Source organism: Sturnus vulgaris, chromosome 23 (genome assembly GCF_052056855.1).
Source record: "Sturnus vulgaris isolate bStuVul1 chromosome 23, bStuVul1.hap1, whole genome shotgun sequence".
Classification (NCBI taxonomy): Eukaryota; Metazoa; Chordata; class Aves; order Passeriformes; family Sturnidae; genus Sturnus; species Sturnus vulgaris.
In genome coordinates, this window is record NC_142265.1 from 6,361,878 (window position 1) to 6,387,288 (window position 25,411).

General features: G+C 54.7%; 1 protein-coding gene across 1 annotated transcript; it reads right to left on the reverse strand.

Annotated features, from left to right (window-relative positions):
• Nucleotides 1–1,221: 1,221 nt before the first annotated feature.
• TECTA (tectorin alpha) lies at nt 1,222–23,705 on the reverse strand. Its single transcript, XM_014890453.2, has 23 exons — nt 23,497–23,705; nt 21,805–21,938; nt 20,382–20,669; nt 17,186–17,323; nt 16,433–16,598; nt 14,279–14,691; nt 13,427–13,997; nt 12,319–12,911; nt 11,349–11,922; nt 10,057–10,667; nt 9,183–9,744; nt 8,354–8,553; nt 6,683–7,066; nt 5,791–6,077; nt 5,413–5,693; nt 5,187–5,297; nt 4,617–4,819; nt 4,165–4,328; nt 3,794–4,042; nt 3,177–3,339; nt 2,801–2,888; nt 2,595–2,711; nt 1,222–2,245 (listed from the first exon to the last, which is right to left on the reverse strand). The coding sequence occupies exons 1-23, from the start codon at nt 23,558–23,560 to the stop codon at nt 2,145–2,147; spliced, it is 6,462 nt and encodes a 2,153-aa protein (XP_014745939.2). The 5' UTR covers nt 23,561–23,705; the 3' UTR covers nt 1,222–2,144.
• Nucleotides 23,706–25,411: the final 1,706 nt, after the last annotated feature.

Here is a 25,411-nt window from a genome sequence, read left to right on the forward strand (position 1 = left end):
GCTGTTGTCATTGCTGTGGTCACTGCTGTGGTCACTGCTGTGGTCATTGCTGTGGTCACTGCTGTGGTCATTGCTGTGCTCATTGCTGTTGTCATTGCTGTGGTCACTGCTGTGGTCACTGCTGTGGTCATTGCTGTGGTCACTGCTGTGGTCATTGCTGTTGTCGTTGCTGTGCTCATTCTGTGGTCAGTGTGATCCCCACAGTCGGGCTCTCCTCTCACCATCGCTGTTTGGACAATCTGTCCAACCCTTTAAAGACCCAAAGGAAATCATTAACATCCCATAACCCACAGCACCCCCTGTGTTACCATGAGCTGTTCACCCACCTGCTCACCCACCAAGGGCCAGCAGCACCATTGGCACCTCCCGTGCCCCGGGGCTCCTCTCTCCATCCTCGGGGTGTCCCAGCACGGCCACAGCAGCAGCAGAGTGTGCAGGCTGGCCCCAGGCTCCAGGCAGCTCCTCCAGCACACCCACACTGCTGCCATCCTGCACCAGCCCCTTCATTAACGCTGGGATAAGAGTGAGACACATGGCCCGGGGCTGGAGGAGGCAGAGAGAGACTGCAGAAGGAAATGGGAGACCTGGAGAGCAAAGAGGGCACAGAGGCAGAGAGAAATATGGGGAGAGAGAGGGCAAAGATGCACAAAGAGCAGACAGACCAAAGGCAGAGAGACACTGGAGCCAGCTGAGAGGGAGCAGACAGCAGGGACTGGATGGCAAAGAAGCACAGAGAGGGCAGAGGGTGAGGACAGAGAGAGCAGAGGCAGACAGGAGAGACACAGGCTGGGAACAGAGAGGAAACAGGCAGAGATGAGGGAACTGGGCAGCAGAGAGGCAGTCACTGGAGAAAAGAGGGATGAAGGAGAGAATTCAGTGCTAACACACACACAGAGGGCACAGCGAGGGAGCTGAGAGGCTGAGAACAAGGAAAGAGTCCACGACATCCTGTTACCCTTGTCTTGAGGAGAGGGAACCAGCTGCCCTCCTGCCCCAGAACCCAAATCTCCTCTGCTCCTTCTGCCCCACATCCCAGCCCACCCCATGGCAAACCTGCCTGACGCACACTACAGCCCCAACCTGTGCCCTCAGCTCTGCTGTGTCCCTGCCTGGCACCCCAAAACTCCCTGTCCATCCCTCCCAGGGACTCTTTGCAGTCCCAGGGTCCTTCCAGGCCCTTCTGCTGCTCCCCATCCTCACCCCCATCACACAGGACCAGCGCTTACGAAGGATTACAACACTTTTTATTCCCACGCAGCCGTTTCACAGAGTACAAACACAAGACAAGACACCAACACAGACAGCCCCCCCACACCCACCAGCACCCCAAGGCTGCTCCCCACTCTTTCACCAGGCACCCCAATGCTGCCCTGTGCCTGCAGACCCCAACCCTGCCCTGACCCTCAACCCTTGCACACCACACAAACACAGCAGGGAATTTCAGCCCTCCTTCCTCTGACTCTTGCTCCTGCCCACCAGAAAGCACCTCTTTGCAATTATTGGCACCAGCTTGTCACCACCACAGCACAATGCCAAGATCTGCAGACCCCCATGGATGAGTTTGGCTCTTTGAACCAAACCTCAGCACCAGCTCTGCTCTGGAGAGTCAGAGGGTGACACGGTCCCAAGGTGTCACAACATCCAGTGATGGCAATGCACTGCTCTGGCCATGCCCTGTGCCCCAACACCTACCTCTGGTGAGCTCGTAAGACCCTGCTGGCAGCTCCCAAGGACAGAGGAGACCTGCACCTGTCCATGCGAGGGGACAGCACCTGCTCCGTCCTGTCCCACACTACCAACAGTGGTGTGGCCCACCTACAGCGCACCCCACAAGGGAGAGCCCGGGGAAAAGCTGCAAAACCCCTCCTTGAGTCCGCATCAATGATGGAAAGCTGTAAAAAAACCCCAAACCCCAGTCCCACATGGAACATCCTGCTCAGTCTCGCCGTTGCTGCCGCTGTGCCGGCTCCAAGTCACCTTCACGTCCAGGTCTGCGTCCCAGCTCTCTCCAGGTCACATCCCTTTGCCTCCTCGCAGCATGGCCGGGTCAGCAGCAGCGTGGCCATGGCAGGGGGGCTGTCTCCTACCCTACAAAGACTCAGGCTGACGCGAGAACAGTTTTTGGCTGGGCGGCGGGGCCGCGCCTACGAGGTCAGGTGCTGCTGAGCTGAGCGCAGCCACAGCCACAGCTGGGCCACCAACAGGAGGGTCACTCGGGCACGGTGCTCCCCTGAAGAGCTGGAGGCTGCCAACACAACAGGACCCATGTGAGCTGGGGTTCTCCCTCAAATCATGCCAGGCTGGTGCCCACCCAAATGCCCGACCTCGTTGCTGGGCCCCCAGACTCTGCACTCTACCCTGCCCTGCACCATGCAGGTACCAACACCGCCCTTGCAGCTGCCACAACCTGCCAGCAGTGCCCTCACAGCCCTCAGGTGACAGGGACAGTGCATATCTGTCTCCCTGCCCTCCACACCCCTTCTCTCTGCAACACTCCACACGTCCCAGCCACCTTTCCCATGCTGCTCACCCCACAGCCCCTCGGTTTGGGGGTGGCAGTTCCCTGCTGTGCCCACCGTGACCCCAGTACTTGCCCCTGCAGCTCTTGCCGTCCCCTTGCAGTGTCCCTGTCACACAGCTGCACAAGGGCCCGTCTGCCTGGCTCGTGCAGATCTGCTCACAGCCTCCGTTGTCCTCGCACCAGTCTGATCCTGGGCACAAACAGCAAACAGGGACACCTGAGCCATGCTCCCACACCCCAAGCCACTGGTCCTTGGCTTCCCTGGGGTCCCACACTTACTCTTCCTCCTGATAGGTCCCACTGAGAGGATCTGCTCCTTGGACTCCTCGGCAAAGGCGCTGGCCATCCTCGTGTGCTGAGGGCAGTTCTGCTCAGGGATAAACATCACCTCTGTCACCCTCAGCCTCTGCCCAGGCCCCCTCTGTGCCCCTCCAGCTGTCCCAGCTCCCAAAGGGACCCTGCAACCAGGCTCAGAGAGCACAGGTCCCAAGGTGACCTGCCCGTGACAGAGCCTAGAGAGACACACAACCCTCCCATCTCACCCCTAGGGCTACACCTCTGGTCACCTCTCTGATGCCACATCAGCAGGGCTCACTGCACTCTGGAAGAGCCCTTCAAATCCGCCATCCCCTCCCTCTGCACTCGCCCCACTCACGATTTTGCAGGAGTATTTCTCGGAGTCGCAGAGGGAGACGGCGCAGTGCAGGTGAACCTCGTCGTAGTCCCCGATGAACTTGAAGACGGTGACGTGGAAGCGACACGTCAGGGACACCCCGTTCTCCTCTATGCCAATGGTGTTGTCCTTCATGTTTTGGCACCTGTGCAAAGCACTGATGCTCAGCACCACGCTGCTGTGACTGGGACCCTCCCTCAAGGGGGTCCCTGCCCCCATAAGGCTCCTCACCCACAGTGGGGTGCTTAGACCCTGCCATGGATTGTCTGGAAAAGGGTGTCATGCCCTGCCTCTGTCACCTCTGTCTGGTGTTTCCAGCTTCCCCAAATGCCTGTGCCATGACCCATATCGCCCTGTCTCCTGCAATTAGGTGTGACACAAGAAAGTGCTTCTCTCTGCACCTGGCACTCTGTCACACTCAGGGCTTCTGGCTATGTCTACACCAAGCAGGTTAACTCCTGCTCTAACAGCACTGCTCCTCACCCTTCAGATTTTGATCAGCCACTTCAGTGGCCAACAGGTCCTTGTCCCAGCTGATGCCACCACCCTTCCAGCACCAACAGACACAACGAAAACCAATGGGGCTCATGGTGGCTCACCCTCCCTCGATGATGAAGTAGCGCAATTTGTCGTTGCTGTCCCTCGAGGGGGTGGCGTAGCACTTGTTCAGCATCAAGATCAAGTGGTTGGAGTCGGCCCCCACCACAAAGACCCCCACGTAGAGCACGTCCCGGGTGGTGAGCACCACCTCTCCCTGCCGGTATGGGTGCTTGTAGGACGAGTTCTTGTACAGGGCCATCTTGGTGGTGAAGCTCCCCTCCTGCGTTGGCACCGTCAGGTTAATCACACTAACAATGACAAAAATAAACCACTGGCTCAGTCGGTGGAAAGGTTTTGAACCCCCCAAATTGCTGCCTTGCTTCAGAAGCAGCATTGCCTCACCCCTCTGTGTGACGGGCCCTGCTCCTACCTGAGCATCGGCCGCACAACTGAGTCCAGGGAGATCTTGATGTCCAGCTCATAGGCACAGGAAAACTCCACATTGATGGTCCTGTCCCGGGTGATGATGTTGCCTGTGTTGTTGGCACTCTCGATCCACACTGTGTTCTTGTACACTATGTGAGTGCTGTTGGACTGCAGAGGGAAGGCAGCACTGCTTAATTCCAGCTGTCCCCACTTCCCTGCTCCTGATGAGCATCTCTAAATGAGCTGTGTGACAAGGGACCTGCTGCCTCACCACCTCTGGCCAGAAAGGGTATGGAATGGTGGGGCTTGGAATTGCATCCTTATTCTACAAAACCTTCCTGTGTTTCCTTAACCCCCAGCCCATTAAAGCATCACTTGCACTGACCTGCCCCAACTCTGGAGTTGAGCTGGACTGTCCCACACTCCCAGCCCTGTGTGCCCCATGTCCCAGCTCACCTGCACCAAGTTGCCACAGTTGCCTTTGGTGTTGTTAATCTGGAAGGAGATGAAGTCCTCCCCTTCGATGCCAGGGCAGTGGCGGTCATTGACCCGCACGCCCTCACGCTCAAAGCCCAGCTGGAACAGCTTGCACTTCGAAATGGACACCTCCATTTGGGCAGCCTTGCAGGTCACCTCTGCATCAATGATGTCGTGGGTGGCTGGAGGAGAACATGACACAGCTTCAGATCACCACAAATGGCCCCTTGGCACTTCTTTCCACCACCAGAATTGGGCTGGGATCATCTCCTGTGGTGTGCTCTGCCCATCCTACATCCCTGCTGCTCAAAGTGCTCCCAAGCCAGAGATGCCCATAATGTGCACCCCAGAAAAGCTGATCCTTGCTCTCTGCTCCCCTCCTGAACTGTACATGGTCAGGGAAACCCATCTTGGCAGAGGTCACAGCCCTCAGCACATCCCTTCCCAAAGCCCCTGTGGCATAATGCCCCAACGTGGAGCTCGGCACTGACCCCACAGCCAGGAGCAGAGGACTCACTGTTCCCATAGGGCCAGGAGCAGAGGACTCACTGTTCCCATAGGGCGGGGGCTCGATGCAGCCACACAGCTCCCCCCCGTTGTCCAGCTCGCAGGTGCGGTTGGGGCAGTCGGCGCCCACGCAGGGATCTTCCACCACTCCTGCTAAACAGCACAAGACACAGCACAGACACAACCTTTACCCTCAGACCGTGGGGCAGCCACCTCTAGCCCCTCTCCCCATGGCTCCCTTCAGCCTGAGCAGCCCCAGCTCTCTTACAGCAATTCTCCTTCTCGATCCACTCGGTGCCCAGGATGCCGAAGGTGCGGCAGGCTTCTCCGTAGGCAGCCAGCGAGCCGCACAGCTGCACCTTCTTGTGGTTGTAGCAGCCATCCAGAAAGCAGGACTCGTAAAAGGGCAGCGGGTCCAGGAGGCCGTAGCAGGGCTGGAAGAAGCCTTTCATGTCGGTCAGCTTCAGGCAGTAGCTGTCACTCTGCAGCTCCTGGATCTGGACGTTGTCGCAGGACGCGGCGTATTGCGAGTACTGCAGCTCGTTGCAGCTGTGGGCACCGGACACATGGTGGGGGCTCCTTTCCTGGCCAGCCCCGCTCCCATTCCCGCTCCCAGCTGGTGGGAAAGGGCTGTCTGTCCACTCACCTCTTCTGCATGCCGTTGGTTTTCCAGCTCTGTGCCAGCACCACGCTGCTGACGGCCGGCTTGCCCCGCAGCGTGGCGTAGTCGTCGCTGGGGTCGCCGTTGAAGTTGCCGCAGAGGCCGCACACCTTGTTCTGCAGCCGCTCCCCGATGGTGATTTTGATGACGTTGAAGCCGTTGTAGCGGATCTGGATGTCGGGGCTGGAGTCGATGACCAGGAAGCCCTCCTGGCTGAAGATCTTGGTGGACAGCCCCGTGACAAAGGGGATGCTCACGAGGCTTCCGTTCACCTGGTGTGAGAGAAGGACGTGGAGCTGATGTCCCTTCCCATATTCTCTGCCTACAAATGTAGGCGTGAGCCACTTGTGAATGATTCCACAACTGCTGCCCAGCTGTGGCAACTATCCCAGCTGTAAAAACATCAAGTGTAGTCTGGGGTCCTTGTGGAGTATAGTTGGACCCCACAGCTGGTCTGTGGGTTAGAGAGGGTTAATGAATGAGATTTGTTTTGAGAAGTATTGTCTGACCACGACTGTTGGCATGGAGACCAAGAAGAGAAGAGGAGAGAAGAAGATAACCAGGGAAAAAAACCTCTGCAGCTGTGGAAAGTATTTTGAGAAATGTCCTGGGAAGAATAGGGGTGGAGAATTTTCCACCAATGACTGCTATGTTGACTAATTGTAGCTAATGAAGAAAGTGTAAGCTGTGTAAAGGGTATAAAAGACAGTGCATTGTTGCAATAAACAGGTATTAGCCGTCTGAAATGTAGTGTGCTTTTTGTACGTCGTGCCTGCCTCTACAGCGACAGTGGAGGCCATTGTGCAGCCTGGACTGGCATCCACTATCCCCTCCCAGCCCCACTCCGGAGGGGCTGCACACCCCGACCAGACCTCACCTTGACAGTGTTCCTGTCACTGATGAGGATCTGCTCCTCGTTGATGTAGAAATACACGGGGGAGATGATGGTGAGGTTGGGCGAGGACCACTTGTCGAAGTTGATGATGAGCTGGAAGGAGAAGTCGGGCAGCTTGTGGCAGATGGTGGAGAGGACGAAGGCGCAGTTGGCGGGGAAGCGGAGGAAGGCGCCGTCGAAGGTGCGGAAGACGCCGCCGCCGGCCGCCAGGCAGAAGGAGCTGCGGGTGCTGAAGCAGCCGCGGACGCCGTTGCGCAGCCCGCACTCCTCGTCCGACTTGCAGTGCCGGGGGTCGCACTGGATCAGGTTGCGCCGGAAGCAGCGGCACCGCCGGGTGCAGTCCCCGCTCCAGAACAGCTGCTTGGGCTGAAAGAGGCAGGAAAATTAATCCACAAACGCCAGGGGTTTATGTCCAAAAAGCAGACAGAGGAGTCCTTTTACTTTATTCGAATAAAGGGAGAGGCCATGGGGCATTCTCCTGGGATCTCTCAATTTTTTTGGAGGACACAGCCTCCTTTTTATCCTATTTTCCCGGCCACATTTCACTCTCTCTTTCCCCATTGGCTGAGGTACTTGAGAGGCACAGACTTCTGAGATTCCCCTCTAATGTATAACCCTCACTTTTAATTTTTAATTCTTATAGAATTAATAGTTTTTCCCCCATTGCTTCTTTTATCTTTCAATATCCAATTTAATTTATCAGCAAACCTACAGTTTGTTTGTAAAGACAAATATCTTTCCCATTCATCAATCAGTGGAATCCATCCCATTGTTTCTTTTATCTCTCAGTGCTGGTTTTATCTACCAGCAGATCCACAAGATCACTTGTTTGTAAAGACAAATCTGACATTTTTCTCAAGAGGGGCCCATCACTGGCTGCCCTGCCAGCCTCTGAGGATGGCTGGGACAAGGTTTACACCCCCCTGTCACACGGCTGGCAAGAGCAGGGAACAAGGGCAGAGGAAAGGGTGCAAAGAACACTCTGGCAGCTTGCACCTACCTTGCAGCATCTCTGCTACCCACACTCACGTTTGCACTGCCACCACACCCTTCCTCACCTCTTGTGCACACACAAAGCCACAGTGCTCAATATCCCCTTAGCCTCTTTCTTGCATTCTGCCAGTCACCAACCCAACTGCAAGGAAGCCCATATGACAGTACCCCAATACTGGCTCCTCATGGAGCAAAGGCACCTTACACAGAGCAGTTTCACTGGCACAAAATACAGCCCACTATGATATGACCAATGCTATCAGCACAGCACTCTGCTGCTCCAAACTCCTCAGTGACATCTAGTAGCTACAAAAAAGCAAATTTCGCGTGAAAAAAATGAATCTACTATGTGTGAATACCTAGCACAATTTGATCATACAGTACTGGCCTTTGGCACTCATCAAAGAGTCTTCCCAGTCACCATCCTTCTCTCCATCCCATCTCCACCAGCTCCCTCCTGTGCTTGACACCCAGGTCACCTTCACCCAGCAACTGCATGATGGGTTTTTTTGGATAGAAAGACTCCCTGTGCCGCACACATGGAAGGACATCTCTCTCTCCTCTAGCCCTGCTGCCAGCCCACCCTAACTGTCATCCCCACTCAAACTCTGCCCAGAAATATCATCCAGAGGTGGGGAGCAGGCCCCGAGAGCTGCGTACCTCGTAGTACTTGCCATCAGAGTAGCAGCCACAGTTGTGGGGCAGGATGCAGCTCTTGCCATTGAGGACATAGCCAGGGTCACACTGGCAGCCCTCCACGCAGTAGTGGCTGCAGTCACTCTTCAGGCGGATGGCAGCACATCGGGGCTGGCACAGGGACACACAGCTCTCATAGTGGCTGTTGGGGGGACAGCTGACAGCTGAGCAGGGGACAAAAACAGACACAGATTAGCTCCATGGACACAACCAGCCTGGCTCCCCACCAGGGACTGATTCAGACCTGTCATGCATGGTGCCAGTCTGTGGCCTCACCACCCCGTGAGAGCAGGGCCCCTGAGCTATGAGCTTGCTTGTTAGAAGGGAAAAACAACACAAATTTAATTTTCAGTCTCGTTAGCAAAGACAATTACTTCCCATCTGATTTGCCAGACAGATTGGCTGCCAGGGATGCATGCAGTGCCCATCCTCAGGAGCCTGATTGAACAGCACATCGTCATCTTATTGACAAGGGGCTGCAGCTTCATTAGAGCAAACACGCACTGCTGGCATTGAGGCTGACTGATACAATCCCTGGTTAACAGTGGGGGATGGCTGATGCCTTCTGAGCTTGAGGCTTTCCATTTTCCATCCCTGTCCCTTCTGACCTTGAGACTTCCCCTTTTCCATCCCTTCACCTGCTGTACCACATGCAGTTTGTGACAGCTCCAAGAGAATATGGTGTCCCAGACTTCACCCACGTCACCCAGCAAGCATGGGAGGGATTGGCTGCCAGGCCATTGGCCTCTCCTTCCCCAGGAAAAGAAGGACCTAGAGGCAGGGTGGCACTTACAGCATGAGGTGAAGTTCCTCCAGCCAGTGATGGCAATGCCCTGAGTCTGGCACGTGCTGGCGTAGTTCTGCAGCCAGCTGCAGGCTGTCTGCATGGCCCCTCCATCCACGCAGGTGTCAAACAGGCAGTTCTTGTAGAAGAAGCCGGGGTTGATCTTGCTGTGGCACTTGGCAAAGACACCGCTCTGGCTGGGGATGAGGCTGCAGAGCTGCTGGGGCTTCCAGAATCCTTCCACCTTGCCGCAGGCGGGGCAGCGGTCCCCGCAGCCCACGCGGCAGAAGGCGTCCCGCTTGGCCCAGCTCTGCACAAAGTCACCGATGCTGCTGGCCGGCGTCCCCCCCGCGGCCACCAGGTCGTCCTCGGGGTTGCCGTTGTAGCGGCCGCAGAGGCCGTAGGTGAGGTTCTGGAAGCCCCGGGGGATGGTGACAGACAGGAAGGTTTTCCAGTCGTACACCACCTTCAGCCCGAAGTCGGTCTCCACCACGATGTGGAAACCGAAGGCAAAGATGTTCACCTTGCCCTGGCCCAGCTTCAGGGGCAGGTAGAGACGCTCGTTGTTGATCTGCAGGGAGGAAGCAAGGCAAGCTGTGAGGGGGAATGATGGTGGGAGCTTCCACAAAAGGACATAAATGAGGGTGGCTCAGCATTCCCAGAGAAAGATCCCTGCTGGCCTCACCTCCACACAAAAATCAAGGCAGTCAAAACAGAAATCCTCTCCAAAAGCTGTGCCTGGCAGCACCCTAAGACAAGCCCAAGCATGACTTGGACCCCAGAAAACCTTGCAAGCCACAAGGCCTCATGCCTAGAGTTTTGCTCCACAGTTTGGGAGTCACGCCTGCAGAAATAACCACAGCCCTCGTGGCCCTGCACTCACCAGCACAGTGTATTTGTAGGCACGGTGGATGACAATGTTGTAATTAAAGACCTCCACTTCAACCTGCTTCACCCACAGGGCCAGAGAGGTGTCCCTGTCCTCGTTCTTGGCCGTGACAGTGAACGCTGGGAACGTGTCCGAGCGCTCCACCCTGGGCCGGGAGATGGTGGTGCACAGCACCAGCTCACAGCTGCTCTGGAAGTCGAAGGAGTAGCCATCGAAGGTCAGGTAGTGCCCGTAGCCCGAGATGATGCAGGAGGCATCGGTGCGGGCGTGGCAGTAGTAGAGGCCGTTCTCCTCCAGGCAGTACTCGTCGTCCTTGCAGGACACGTTCTCGCAGTACACGCTGTTGTCCGAGCCGTTGCAGTAGCACAGGAAGTGGCAGGAGATGTCCATCCAGAAGGTCTGGTTGGTGGCCAGCTGCCGGCCCTCGAAGTTGCAGCCACACTCGCGGCGGGGGATGCAGCGGGTGCCGCGCAGGGCGAAGCCCTCGTCGCACTGGCAGCCCTCCGAGCAGCTGTCCCTGCACACGGGGCCCGAGGCCAGGCTCTCGCAGGTCTCCACGCAGCTCATGCACTCCTCAAAGTGGCTGTTCTCCGGGCAGGAGAGAGCTGTAGGGTTGGCAAACACAGAGCCTGAGCCCCCAGCTCTGACAGTGCAGGGTGAGGAATGGGCAAAAGGCAGGTAGGGATGGATTCAGGGGAAAAGGGGAAAGCAGCATCTTGTGGCCACTGGCTCATCCCATTCCCTTTGCAGCCCTTTCTCCCCTCAGCCATCATCCTCCTCACATCTCAACCCTGTCCTGCCATGTGCCAAACATCTCCTCTTGTTATTTCCCAAACACACATCTCCCTGAAACCTCTGAGGCAGAGACAGGCACAGTCTTCCCACCATCTACCTCCACACTTGGGATTTTTCACATTTTCTTCTGAATTACGAATGTTCTTTCATCCACAGCAAGTTTACAGCAACAGTGAAAAACCAGTGTTATTCAAATTATCCTCTGGTGGTGGCATACAGCACCGCCAGACACCATCTGCAGCTCCAGAACGCTCCTGCAGCACACCATAAAACTTTTGCTGCCTCCTGAAATGCCACCCTGGAACCACTTCCCGGAAAATCTGTCTCTGCTGACACCAGAAACTACTGCCTGTGATTCCACCATCCCGCACAAAAAGCTGCTCTGCCTCTGCACGCCCACAAACCCCCAACAAAAAGACTCTGCTGGGGTTTGGTGGGTTCCTAACTCCCTTCTCCCCACCCTGGGCGATGAAGAGCTTTGGTGGACTCACGGCAGAAGCTGTGGCTCCTCCACTGGCCGATGTCCACGTCGGCATTCTTGCAGGCGCTGGCGTAGCGTGCCACCGAGTCACAGAGCTCTGACACGTTGCCCCCGCTCTGGCACAGGCGGAAGAGGCACGTCCTGTAGTAGGCCGAGACGTTGACCACGCTGTGGCACTCCAGGAAGGAGCTGTTGGTGGGGTCGTTGATGATGCCGCAGCTGGAGCGGCTCCTGTAGGACTTGAGCAGCTCTGAGTCGTTGTTGCAAGCCACGAGCAGGTCCCCGCACTCGCCGTTGCAGATCTCGTCGAAGGTGGTCCAGCTCTCCAGGAAGAGCTCCAGGTTGTCTGTGAACTTGCCCTTGGGCAGGGAGAACTCATCGGTAGCGTTGTCATTGAAGAGGCCACAGAGGCCCCCGGTGCAGTTGAAGTAGGAGGTGGAGAGGCGGATCTCCACGAGGCCAGAGTCGTAGTAGCTGATGGCCAGGAGCCCCTCAGACTCCATCACGGTGCTGTTGGCAGTCCGGTAGATTTCCAGGCGCCCAGAGGGGTGGAAATAGGGCAGCTCCACGTCATAACCATTCACCTACAAGGAACAAGGTGGAGAGGCTTCAGGGAGGGTAATGTGGCTTTGCCCAAGCACATTGTGCACATTAAATGCTCCCTGACCCAGACCCACCCTCCAAGGCCCAGAGTCTCCTCTGAGTGAGGGCATACAGCTGTGCCTTTGGGTTCAGCCCCACAAAAAACAATTTTTCTTCCAGGGAAAAAGCAAGTTGCAGGAGAAGGAGGAGACAGGAAGCCTCCCCAGTAAACAGAAGGAGCAGTGCTGTGGCAACAACTTCACAGGTACCCAAAGGGCCTCCTCACAATGGCTCAAGTGTCCCCATGGTGTCCCCAGCCACAGACCCATAAGCCCTTCAACCACTGGATCACACCACAAGCCACCACCTCCCACCCTGTCCCTGGGCAGCACCTTTACCTTAATGTCTGCCAGCCTGGTGCCTCCAATCTTCACCTCTTGGCCGGCAGCCTGGACCCGCACGACCCTTGGCCCGTTGGGAGCCGAGCCGGCCTTCTTCTGGCTGATGTCCACCTCGATGAAGTCTGACCTCTCTGGGCAGGTCTTGAGCAGCGTGTAGGACTGTTCCAGCGGGTAGGGGAAGGCGATGCCATCAAAGGTCTGCAGCACCTGGTCCTGCCCCACCAAACACACGGTCTCCCGCTTTGGGTAGCACCCGCGGTAGCCGTTCTCGATGGTGCAGATCTCTCCCTCGGGGCAGGTGGTGTTGAAGCACCTGGCCTCCCCGCCAGGCTCGCAGTGGCACTGCACGGTGCAGTCTGGTGATGCCCAGAAGGACTCCCCGACGGGGTAGTAGCGGCCGTTCACGTCACAGCCGCAGCCCTGCACGGGGACGCAGCGGTCGGCGCTGAGGACGTGTCCCTCGGGGCACTCGCAGCTCTCGCTGCAGGGGGAGGTGCAGGCCAGCGGGGCTGTGAGGTCTGAGCAGGTGGCAGGGCAGCTGCTGGCACACACCGAGTACTGGCTGAGCTCCGGGCACTGCACGGCTGCCGCTGTGGGCGCAGAGGGGTGACAAACAGAAGGGCCATGTCACAGCTCAGTTCAGGGTCAGCTGCCACCTTCTCACTGACCACAGCAGAGACAACACAGAGCGACCTGTGAACCCCTCAGTGGCAGGATTGCCCCCTCCATTTCCCACCCAGGCCTCCCTGGCCAGAGCTGGGCTTCTCCAAGATAGCCTCAGAGCCACTGAGCCACCCACAGCTATTCAAGACTACAAGGATGGGTGGACTGACCAACCAGTCCTCATTCCAGTCCAGCCTCCAACTCTCCTCATAGCAGCTGATGATCTCCAGAGCAACATGGAGCTCCCACCTCATGCCTGACTTGTGCCACACTTTTGCTGGACCAAGAGTGTGATGCCATGGACAGGAGGGACCAATCAGTTCTCTCCCAACTCCCTCCATTTCAGGCAATTCCCTCCCTTGGATTTCCTCCCCCTCCTGTCACAGACTCCTGGGCACACAGGCAAACCCCTGGCATTGCTCCCCTCCTCCCAAACACTCACCGCATCCCGTCTGGCTCCTCCACTCTCCCACCGAGATGCCCAGGGCCTGGCACACGGTGGCATAGGCCTGGATGGCCTGGCACAGCCCGGTGCTGTTGTCCTTGGCGCTGCAGAGATCGTAGACACAGCTGTGGATGAAGGCAGTGGGATCCACGACAGAGCCACACTCCCAGAGGGGCCCCCCGCTCTTGTTGATGAAGCCGCAGTACTCGGGGGTGAAATACAGAGCCTCGGTGGCGGGGTCGCAGAGGCTGCAGTTCTCCAGGCAGCCCGTGGAGCACCTGCGCTCGGGATGTGGCACCTGCCAGCTCTCGCCCAGCTCCGGCCCCGACGTGGCCACCCTCCCGTCCGAGCGCAGGACGTCGTCCTCGGGGTCTTTGTTGTAATTGCCGCACAGCCCGCACGTGGCGTTGATGTACGAGCCCGGCACGGACACGGAGGCATAGTGCTGTCCATCGTAGGTCACCAGCAGGCCAAAGTCAGTCTCCAGGGTGGTGGACAGCCCGCTTTGGTAGACCTTGATTGCACCCAGTTCCAGGGAGATGGGCAGGGACACCACCAGGTCGTCCACCTGCGGGGACAACATCCAGAAGCTGAGCCAGCGTGTGGAACAGCAGAGCCCTTGTGCTGGGACACAGACAGGACAGCCCTGTTGTGGGGTCTTGGGGTAGGGACACACACAGAGGGACAGCCATGGGTAAGCTACAGGCATTTCATGTCACCCGTGCCCATTCTCCAGGACACACAAGGCCCAGAAGTGCCATCTCACACTCTCCAGGCTGCCAGCACAGTGCTGGTGCCACCTCAGAGGAGCTGACCTGGCAAGTTCTCCCCTTCCAGCAGAGCTCTTACCTTCGCCTTCCCAAAGCCGCCCTTGGGGAGCACAATCTTGTGCGAGTAGACCTCCACAAAAATATCCCTCAGCCAGGAGACGGAGGAGCCGCCTCGGTTCTCATTCTTGGCCTCCACGTTGAAGTAGGGCAGCTGGGAGCCTGGCCAGCACTGCCTGGCGAGGAGGTAGGAGCAGGAACCCTGGAAGTGAAAGAGGAAGCCGTCGAAGGTGTGGTAATGTGGATCTCCGAACACCACGCAGGTGCTGCTCTCCACCGGCACGCACTGGAAGAATTTGGCCTTCGTCTCACACGCCTCGAAGGGGCCACAAGCCATGTCCTGGCAGAGGATCTCATTGTTGAAGTCCAGGCAGCGGCACTTGGTGGTGCAGTTGGCGTCGTCCCAAAAGATCTCCCCTTGACGGAGAAACTGTCCTAGAAAGACAGAAAGGGAAAAACCCACGCTACATCACTTCTTGAAACAGAAACACGCTCTGAGTGCGCCCTCGGGGGGCTCTGCTGGTCCTGTGATGGAGACCACCACCACTGTGTCCTGCTGCTGGGCTTCTCAGATGCTTTGTTTGTGCAAACTCCCAGCAAGAGCTGCTCAGCAGATCCCAGGCTTTGTTTCTAACGTGTGGTGCATCCTCTTCGAATCCTACCCACGCCAGGAGTCCCTGGAATGCTGCGAGTGCTGTCACATGAAGGCTGGAAAACTTGAAGGTTATTCCACGCATTTTGGACACCCACCACTCTGGTTATTCTTCAGTACTGCAGGGCACAAAAGGCATTTGTGCCGTTTTCCCAATGGAAAAGCCCCATTTGGAGGCAGTTTCCAGCACTTTTGCTGCACTTGCACCATCCTCCAGCTTTGCTGTCACTTCCATGGTTCCACTGTTCACATAACTCTGCTGGTCAAAAAGTCACTCTGTCATCAGCAGCCCCAGGAGCAATTTACTCCCATTCAGGAAGAGCTCGTAGCAGTTACAGCACCAAAGAGCTGTTGATAAACAACTTCCACCCCACACACGAGCCCAGCAGAGCGCTGAGTGATCGCAGCCCCAGACGGAGCAGACGTGTTACACCACCAGAGAGGGAGTGGCTGTGCCTGGTGAGAGACACGAGAGGCAGGGAGAAGGCTGGAGAACAAGGGTGGCAAGTCCCCGTGAGAGTTTCTCTCCCCTCCATCTGGCCATTTTTCACACTCCTCCAGCGCGTGGCTTTTGCCGTGCGCTGCCTGACTTTACCTCTCCTAAACTTTTTGTTCTCTTCCCTGCCTCCTACAAAAGAAAAATGCCATTTTCCGTTTCCCCGCAACAAATGTCTTCTCTTGGCAAGGCCCACGCTGCAACCATCCTGGTGTGGGGAATTTGGGAAAGGGATGTCTTTTGGATCCAACACCTCGTGCTGCATCTCCTCTCGTGGAGGGCAATCAACCATTCACCGTGAAATTTAAATCCAGTGGCGGGATGTACTTGAACTCCTCTTGTCACCTGCAGAGCTGAGACTGGTTTCCAGCTTCTCTGAAAAGTCCAGCCTTTCTTCCTGAGGTCAGCAGCTGGAGCAGCTGGAGCCAAAACTCTGCTTGGAGCTGCAAGAGCCTTGGAATCTCGTGGACCTTCAGTAGTCCTAAGCTAGGATATGAAGAAGCCACATGTCTCTGGTGTCTGTCAGCAAATGACAATCCTCTCTTGCTGGAAAGACTCCTGGAGCACAGTGGATGCTCCTGACAGTTTTATTTGTCAAATGGAAATGCAATAATCTTTCAGCAGCAGAGTCCCTGTGCAGTCAGTGTGTGCATCGATTAATCTCTTTATGGCCTGCACTGTCAGTGACAGGCACAGACTCTGTAACTGGTACAGACACATGGATTTGTCCTGCCTGCAAAACCTGCTGTTTTTCCTGCACAAACAAGGGAAATGGCACCACAAGATCAGCTTCCCTAATTTATGGGCAGGAGGAAATTGCTGTCCCCAGGTCTTTCCTGTTGCCACCAATTATCACAGGAACTCGGAGATGTGCAAGGACTGAACCCTCTCTTGTGTTCCTGTCCCCGCAGCTGCAGCTCGTGGGGATGCCCTGGCAAAAGCACAGATCATGCAGCACCCCAAGAGCATCACCTCTTGCTGCACTGCACCCCAAAATCTGGGGACAAGCAATGCCATTTCCCCCTTACCTCTCAGGCTGCAGCCGTTGGCCGGGTCTATTTCTCTGCCATCTATTTTGAAAGCCCAGCGCCCAGGGACATTTACGTTGGTTGTTTCCTCAATATTGACAATGTCTGGGGTTCTGGAGCCTGGCATGCTGAAAAAGTTGGTGAGATTTCCACCATTGAAGCCAGCCTAAACCAGAGAGAGAGCAAATTCCATCACCGTTCTTGACAATGGGAAAGCAATGCTGCATTTCCTCACTTCTCTGTTTCCCCTGAGTGCATCTTCTTTAGTTTTAACAGTTCTTTCTGGAGATTTCTGTTTTCAGGTAGTAAAAATTTCTGTTTTCAGGTAGTCTGGATGGGAATGAAAAGCTAAACAGGCACTACAAGCAGCGGGGATGTGTGTTCACAGATTTATGTTCGTATAGATACATATGTATGTACATATTGATCTAAGGGTGTGTGAACTGAGTGCCCAAAATAAAGTGGGGGAGCAATGTAGGGTGAGGTAAAGTGAGGAAGCAATGTGGGGATGCAGGATTCCTGCATTCCTTATGCAGGAATGTCCCTTTCCTCAGGCAGAGGGACTGGCTGTGGCACTGCTGCCACCACCAAATTTCGGAACGCTCATCCCACCGTGCCCGGAAGTTCAGTGTAAAGCCATTTCTAGGGATGCTGAGGGACTCAGTGACCCGAGCAAGCATGGATACTTTGGAAAACCATAGGGAGTCATCCAAGAGCTGAACAGGGATGGGGATACAGGAGCAAGAGCCTCACCTGTGCCATCACCCCGCCGAGCCCAGTGAGGGGGTCCCCTCCGCTGGCTGTGCCCGTGGTCCAGCTGATCTCGTGGTAGTTAAACAAGGCAAAGGAGGACACCCCGTCCGTGATCAGGACAGCCTGGAACGTGTTCACCTGTGGAAAGCCACGGCCACATTCCCAGGTGATTCTGCTTTTGTCCTGCCCTTCTGCCACATTGATGTCTGGCCCGGGTGAGCCTCACAGTGAAGAGCAGAAGTGAAATGAGACCTAAAATATGTTTGTTCTTGCTGCCACAACTCCAGCGGCATTCATTCCTGCTCCTTCCTCCACCTGGGAGCATGTGAAGACCATCTCTGATCCAAGGGAGCACCAATAGATGGCAGCATGAGAATGAGCTCTCGGGGAAGGAGCAGCGGCAGGATTTGGGTGGTTGTGATCTGTTGTTATCTCCCATTACCCTGTCTTAGCTTTATTTCTGCATTATCTTTCCCGGTTCCCTTCCACGTTCATATCCTACAACGCTGCTGAGGGTGGATTTCATCCAAGCCAGCCATGTATATCCTGCACTTTGCTGGCAGCCAAATCCCCTCCCGACCTGCTAAATCCTCTGCTCGTGTTCTTCCTTTCACTTGAAATGACTCTGCATTTCCAGCCCCACAAACCCCAGGCACATTCCAGCCAGGATCCAGGTGGGAAGAGCCCATCTTCCCTTTTAGGGCTGTGCAGAAAGACAGAAGCAGCTCCTTCCCTTGAGACATCCCCTCAATCCCTGCACATCCAGCAGCAGAGCTCGTCACTGGGAGCTCAGTCGGTCTCTTCTCTCAGCTCCCTGCATTTTCCTGTCCTTCCATCCCTGCCCTGGGACCATGCCATGAGAACAGCTCCTCCTGATTCTGAGCAAGCAGGATTTCAGCAGAGCTCAGACTGTGGGCTGCCTCTCTTTTAATTACTCCAGACAACACTTCGAGCCTGGCTACCTGAGCACTGCACATTGGGGAGGAAACCACAGCCCCAGAAATAATTCCCAGGTGATCGGGAAAGCCCATGGATCAAAGCATCTCCCACTGGGAAGCATCAGGGCACTCCTGAGGGCTGCAAGAAGTTGGTGACTGCTGGAGGAAGGGAGGGCTGGGGGTCACTTTCCATGCCCTTGGGGTAAAACCCACTGGCTCTGAGGATGCCTCAGAGGAGAGCCCGGGGCTGCTCTGCTGCCTGCCTGCCACAGGGGATGGCACTTCCAAGGAAACGAGGCCCCTGCCAGGAGAACTCTCCAACACGGAGGCGAAGCAGCTCTGGGAGCTGTCAGGAGAGAGAGGTGTGGGCAGAGCTGCTCTCAGCAGCTGCAAATGGCACAGTTCACAGCAGGGCAAGCAGAGCAGGCAGCTGAAGCACAGCCACTTCCACTCCTCATCCTTTCCCTGGGCTTCTTTCTCCTACTCGTGGTTTCCTTTTGCTCACCTTTGCCAAGTCTGTTGCCGTGCTGGGAGATGACAAACACGTCACACATAAAGGCAGTGGCACTTGGAGAGGGCCACAACAGCTTTTCCACGCAGCAACAAACCCTGCTCTGCTCAGGAGCCTCTGGGAGGGTGGCAGGAGGTGAATCTTACACCTGGTTCTCCTCATAAAGAACACTTCCATCAACCCCCAAAATTCCCCTCTTTGGATCTCCTGGCCATGGAGCACCCTCTCTGTCCAGCCAGGCCCTCAGGTGACATCTCCAGGCAGCAACTGCAGCGTCCCTGAGGCCACATTCCCAAATTTTCTGCAGCTTTTCTGCATTGTGATGAAATTCCTGCTTAAGTTGCATGGTGCTATTCCTTGTGCCAACCTCGAGCCCTGGCTGCTGCTGAGCAGGAAGGCTGCTCGATAGCAAAATAAATTGCATTGTGTTGCAAATGTAATTCTTCAGGCAATACATGAATCTCTATATTGCTTGCTGTCTGCAAATATATATATATATAAGTATATATATGGGGGGTTTTTCTGCAAATGCTCCAGAACTGGCAAAAAATATGCATCAAATCTCAAGCTTCTTTAAAAAATGGAAAAGAGCTGAACTGTTTATCAGAGCCAACTCCTCGAGACAGGAGAAGCTGAGTTTTGGCACTCACAGCACACAGGCTAATCCTGAACAATCCAGACAAGAGCTGGGATCCCTCACTTGCTATTCAAAAATGGGGTGGATGAGGCTTGGGGAGCCTGGTCTAGAGGAAGGTGTCCCTGCCCATGGCAGGGGGTGGAATGAGCTGATCTTTTCCAACCCAAACCACTCTGATTCTGTCTTCACCCCCAGCTCCAGCACAGGCCCTCCCAGCAGTCCAGCAGGGACCTCCCAACATCAGCTGCAGTCACAGCTCACAGATTCACCAGATATTTAAAAGCTGTCCATGCCCTGACAAACATGCCACTGCCATCCCCCTCCTGTGAGATGCAGCTCACACATTCATGGCCATGTGACATGGCCAAGTCATTAGTGTGACTCTGAGCAGCGTGATCAGTCTCCCATGCAGGCAGGGAGCTGCCATCAGAAACATCTGAATTTGTATGCAAGAAATGCATTATGATCAAGCCAAAAAGCCCTAATTGGTGTCAGAGCCTTGCTTAGATCCTACAAACACTGAGGAGGAGATGATTTCCCTGGAGATCTCAAAGCAGAGAGCGAGGCTCCCAGAGGCTCCCAGGGGAGAGAATGAAAGGACCGTGGTGCTTCTCTGCCTGGGAGGGAACTGGGGAGCAGGAACACAAAGTGTCTCACTCAATTTCACAAGCAGATGATGTGGACACACACATTCAGAGAGCTGGGGAATTACAGCTTGGAAATTCTTTTTCAGGCCTGGATTTCTCCTGACTCTCAGCTCCATTCCCAGGCTGACAAGCTGACTGCAGCTTCAGTTAGGGAGGAAATCTCCCAGGGTGACAACATGGTGACAAACAGAGTGGAATTCATCACCAACATTAACCCCTGGTGTCTTTCCCGTGGGACACATCCTGAGGTGCTGTCCCAAGGATGTTTTTCCCAATTGTCCAATGAGCTCCTGTCCTGTCCTGGCTGCACTAACACACTTTAAATCCGGGCTGTCTGTACAACAAATTGGCCTTTTTCCCCCAAAGAGCTCCGTGTGTGTTGCTGTCCTTTCTCTCTCTTTTTAGCACAGTGACCACAGATGATGGGACAAGACACCAAACACCCCCGTGAGAAGCCACTCACCGGCGTGGTGCTGCTTCCCCCGTAGAAGGTCACCTCCTCCCAGGTGACAATGAAGAGCCAGAGGGCAGAGAAGGATCCCATGTCCCTGAAGTGCCTGCGGATGTCCCTGGAGGCTCTGTGGAGCAGCTCTGGCTCCGTGCTCTCCCTGTAGAAGATCTCCCCTCGGATGCCGTTGTGCACGTCTGCCCAGAAGGGCGCCAGGAAGGCGCGCCCGTCGGCCAGCGGGAAAGCCTCGGGGGTGAACTGGCTGACCAGGGCGTTGAAGGAGATCACTCCGTTGTTGTTGACCTGCGTGGAGACCCCCACTTTGTCTGAGCCAAGGTGGTTTGGCAGAATAAATCAGCACAGAGATGCTGGCTTGTCGGGAAATGCAGGCAGAGAGGATTTGGGTTTATAGGCAGACAGAGAGGGAGCAGCGTGACCATTCCCGGATTCAACTTCATCCTACCCATGGTGGCCAGGAGCTGGGGCAGGAAGCCTCAAAAGCAGGAAAAAACCCTGAAAAGTCTTCAAAATAAGGTTCTACAGGAGAGGCACCCATGAGAGCAGGATGGCACTCACATCTACTGAGACACTGCCCTGGGCTCTTGGGATTATTCAGCTTTTGGAGAGCAGCTCTGCAGCACTGGATGTGGATGATGGTGACACAAGTGGCTGCATGGAAAAAACTGCCTTTGGCTTTGTCACCTCTGACAGCTCCTGGGGCTCCCCAAAAGCAGGGAGGTGCCACCTCAGCCTCCCCAGAGTTTGCTGAAGATGCTGCCCAAAAAACATTTTTGCAAAGAATGGACAACAAATGGCACTGCTGCCCTGGATGTTGGAATCCTCCACCACACAAGGGTTTGGAATAGGATTATGCTTCCCCACTGCTGCTGTGCACAAACAGGAACTGGAGAATGGATGAGTCTTTGCCTTTCTTCTGATCCCACAGACCACAAAACCTGGGGTGTGGCACAGTCACACTGACTTAGGCCCTGTCTAAGGTTTAGCTGAGCTCAGGTGACCCCTCTCAGCCCAGCCAGGCCTTTGCTGTGCCATCACCTGGGAGCAGCAGCAGCCTGTCCTTGTCTGGGCCCTCCACAAAACTGTTTCCCCTTTTCCCCCCTGCAGGTCCTGCATGTTCTTGTTTCTTGTCATGGAGCTGGAATAATGTCCCTTGTGTCAAGCCCTTCGCTTTGCTGTGCCATTTAATCACCCACAAGGAAAATTTATTGCCTTTTAGATTCCTTTCCTATGAACATTATCCCATTAAATATACCTTTGACTTTCTTAATCATAAAACCTATCAGTTCATGAAATCTAAGAACTTGTCAGGTAGCTGCTAATAAATCTTCCAATTCCTGATGACAGGCAGAGCGTGTTTAAAATGCAGCCAATAATGGCAAGGAAAAGGATGAAGGGAAGATCTGCTTTCTCCACTTACATAAATGCTTCTGTATGGGGCTCCAAAAAAGATGAATGGCACAGAGATCTTGATTTCAGGTGAGCTCCCATCATCGACTTTGGGGGTTTTGGTGTCGTTGGGCCAGAATGGATACAGGCTTGCCATGGTGTGAGCTGGAAGGAGAGGGCAGTGTCAGGACAGTCCTGATTCCAGAGAGGCCACAGAAAACAGCACCAAGCCCCAACCTCAGCAGCCAGAGGGTGCTTGAGGCAGAGCTGCTGGATGTGGGAATGGCTTTAGGACAGGCTCAGGAGAAAAAGCATCAGCCAGGTTAGTCAGGGCACAGCAAAGTGACCCCGGGATGTGCAGTTGTTCCTCACTGGGACTGTGACCGAGTCAAACCCCCTAAATCCTGGCTGCACACGAGGATAACAGGTCCATGCCCTGCTCCAGGACTGGCTGTTCCACAGGGTGAGGTGTCAGGGGAGCAAGCAGCACCAATTCCAACCCCCAGAGCCACGTTCCTGGCAGTGCCCACCTTCCTCCTCCTGTTCCTCCCCTGCCAGGGCTCCTGTGGCAGCCAGAGGGGTCACGACAGCTCCCACATTTCCCAGCAAAATTAAATTTCCTGCTAAAAGGCACTGCCAGTGAACATAATCATCTCTCCCAAAAGTACTTCAGAAGATGGTTTTGACACATTTCAGTCTGCTGCTTTTTAAACCAGCCTAAAATCCATCAGCTTGAGGCACAAGAAGCCACTTCTGCCCCCAGGGCACACGTCTCTTCTTGTCCCAGCCAGACTTCTGCTGTCATTTCATGTCCTGTACCTCCAGTCAGCTCCTCACTGAGCAAATGGGGATTTTTCTGGGTTTGCCTCCCCTTTTCCCCTCTTTGATGTAGGAAAGCCTCACGACATTCAATCTGGGATGACAGAGCCCCCGGGCCTGGAACAATCCTGCCTCTGTTCACCTGGATTCAGGACATGCTTTCATTTCCTGGGCCCTGCCCCGAGCTTCTGGGGGCTCCAGCCCAGGCCAGGTTCCTTTGTGTTCCCATGGACAGGGAGGGGACACTCCTGGTGCTCAACCCTGAGGATGCTCCATGCTGGGAGGAAGCAGAGTCACTGACTGACCCTTCACAGGCTCCAAATGTCCCTGGGATAAGGGGAAATCTGGCCTAACCTGATTTTCTAAGACATTTGTGTGCCCTGTTGGATATAAAGGAAGGTGGCATTGATGGTGTCCAACCCACAGCCCTATTTCCACAGATATATCCAAAGGCCCACAGCAAAATTCCTCCTGCCAGGCAGTAAAATAAATCCTTTCACAGCTGTTACACACCTGATGAGTTATCACAGCCAAGGCACAGCTACAAGACATGGATTTTATTCCTTTTTCAAACAGGAGGCTCAGCAGACATTCCTCAAGTCTTCTTTAGCTCTACTAGTGCCACACTACCATACCTGCTCAGCACAGAAATTTTCCAAACTCCTCTTTCCTCTGGAATGCTCCAGGTGCACACACAGCCATGTAAATTATAAACACAAGCATCCCTTAGGATTCTCAGTCCTTCCCTCCCCATGGGGAACACTCAGTTCACCCAGGTTGCTGCTCTTGCTCCATTCAAGGAGCTGGGGGTGTTTTTCAAGCCCTCTGGGGTCATTTTCCAAGTCCTCTGGGGTCTCTGGGCACAGCCCAGCTGGAGAATGTTTTCCTGCTGGGAAATACTCACCTTGCTGCCGTGCTGTTATCACCAAAAGGGCCACCCAGGCTCCCAGAAATGATCTCTTGTTCATCCTACAGGAAGGAGACAAAGCCAGCCATGCATGACATTGGTAGGAAAACACATCCTTGAGGTGGTTGCTGAACTGCCTGAGTGCTGCTGACACGTGGATGTTTCAGAGCTGGAGGTTTCTCATCTACCAGGGAGCCCTGAAATGCCTGTCCCATGGATTGGTGTGAAGAGAATTCCCTGGTAATAACAGGGAAAGGAAAATCTTCCTTCACAGCCAAGGGAAGCCCAGAAACACCTGGAAGAGCTCATCTCGTGTTTGGAAGCTGTGAACAGCCACAGCTCTCCATGGGCTCCTTATTCTCCTGAGCATTCAGGAGCAATTCCTGATGTGCTTAGTGCAGGGATGGCCACTCCTGGCTGATCCCAGGGGGAGCAGCTCTGCTCCAGCCAGCAGAGCTGTGCTGTGCTCTCATGGTCCAGGGGCTCCAGCTTCAGCTAATCCCCTGCCCTGGCTGCCACAACCATCACTCAGGGGTTGGGTGAGCATGGAAGGAGCACAAACACTTCCACAGCTGGGCAGCTCCTTGTGCAGGAATCAATGAGAGACAGAGAGAGTGCAGATACAAAATGAAAGAGAAATCCTGTGCCAGCTCTAATTCCTTCTGTGCCTAATGTAATTTGTTACTCGTTATTAATCCAATAGAAAATATTGCTAAAACACCTGCTTTGATTTCTTCGCCCGTCGATCGCGCTCGTTCCGCACGGGCACGGCTCAGAGAGAGATCCCAGGAGGGTCTGGAGTTCTCCCAGAGTTTTGGGAAGGGATGTGGGAGCTTCCCACACCAACTGTGTGCATTATGTACAGCCTGGGTGTCAACAGCAGCCTCCCCACCTTCCCAGCCTTAAAAATCTCCCCAAAAACCCAGTGTCTCTTTGTGTTCTCCCCATGGATCTGTTTTTATGGAAAATGTGGATTAACACATCCAATTGCTTCTAAGGACACAGAGCACAGGATTATGGGGGAAATCCCATAATTTATCCCACATCACTCCCTCCTGACTCCCATTACTCAGAAAGTTTGGAACACAGTGGAAGGAAAGTTCTTCGCTCACATCAACGCAACCACATTCTCCACGGGGAAAATTCATTTCACCAAGGAGAAGTTTTAGCACAGTCCCTGTCTTGGAAAGGTGAAAGGAGAGTGACAGAATTTTGTATAGATTGTAAATCTGAGACCAGCAGAGAGTGATCAGTGGGGACTGTGGCAGTGCAAGGACAAGAGCAAAACAGGACAGACAGCAAAGAACATGCTATTGAACACATCCCGTCCTAAACTACAATTTTTTAGGTATGGAAAAAAAAAATTACCAACCTGTTTCATAGGCTAAAGGATCAATCAGGTCTGAAATTTTAGACCAGTCTTGGTAGAGCAGGGTGAAATCCTATGTCAATGGAGAATGCATGCCCGTCCTCCCGTGCCAATTATTGCTGGTGACTGAAACGATGGCTCAGTCCTTTGCTCTCCCAATTGAAAACTCTGCTTTCCTCAACGCTCTTCCAGGGCTGGAGCAGTGTTGAGTTGCAATCACAACTGTTGTTCCTCTATTGGTAACCAGCAGGCTAATCTGGAGATCAGATTCTGGCCTGGAGAGGGAGAGAAGCCTCTTTCTTCCCCAAAAGCTCACCCCCTTCAGGTGGATTCAGATGGAAATGCCACAGAGACAGAGCTGGGCTCGCAGCTCTCCTGCTCAGGGAACAGAAAACCCAACCCTCAGAAGAACTGAGCCCCTTCCTCCTTTGTGCAAAGGGGAAAAAAAAAAAAAAAGCCCATCTATATAAAGTTACAGGATTAGCATTAAACAGTGCTAGGCTTAAAGCGCCGTTCAAAGGCGCTGCCCTGAGGTTTCAATGG

What these genes read in the sequence shown, in the direction of transcription:
- TECTA (XM_014890453.2), bottom strand. Translation starts at nt 23,560, where the DNA reads ATGAACAAGAGATCATTTCTGGGAGCCTGGGTGGCCCTTTTGGTGATA. An exon ending in TCGGCGGGGTGATGGCACAG is followed by an intron (nt 16,599 to 17,185) that starts GTGAGGCTCTTG and finishes TCTCTGGTTTAG; the next exon opens with GCTGGCTTCAATGGTGGAAA. An exon ending in CTGATGGCAAGTACTACGAG is followed by an intron (nt 7,067 to 8,353) that starts GTACGCAGCTCT and finishes TGCCTCTTTCAG; the next exon opens with CCCAAGCAGCTGTTCTGGAG.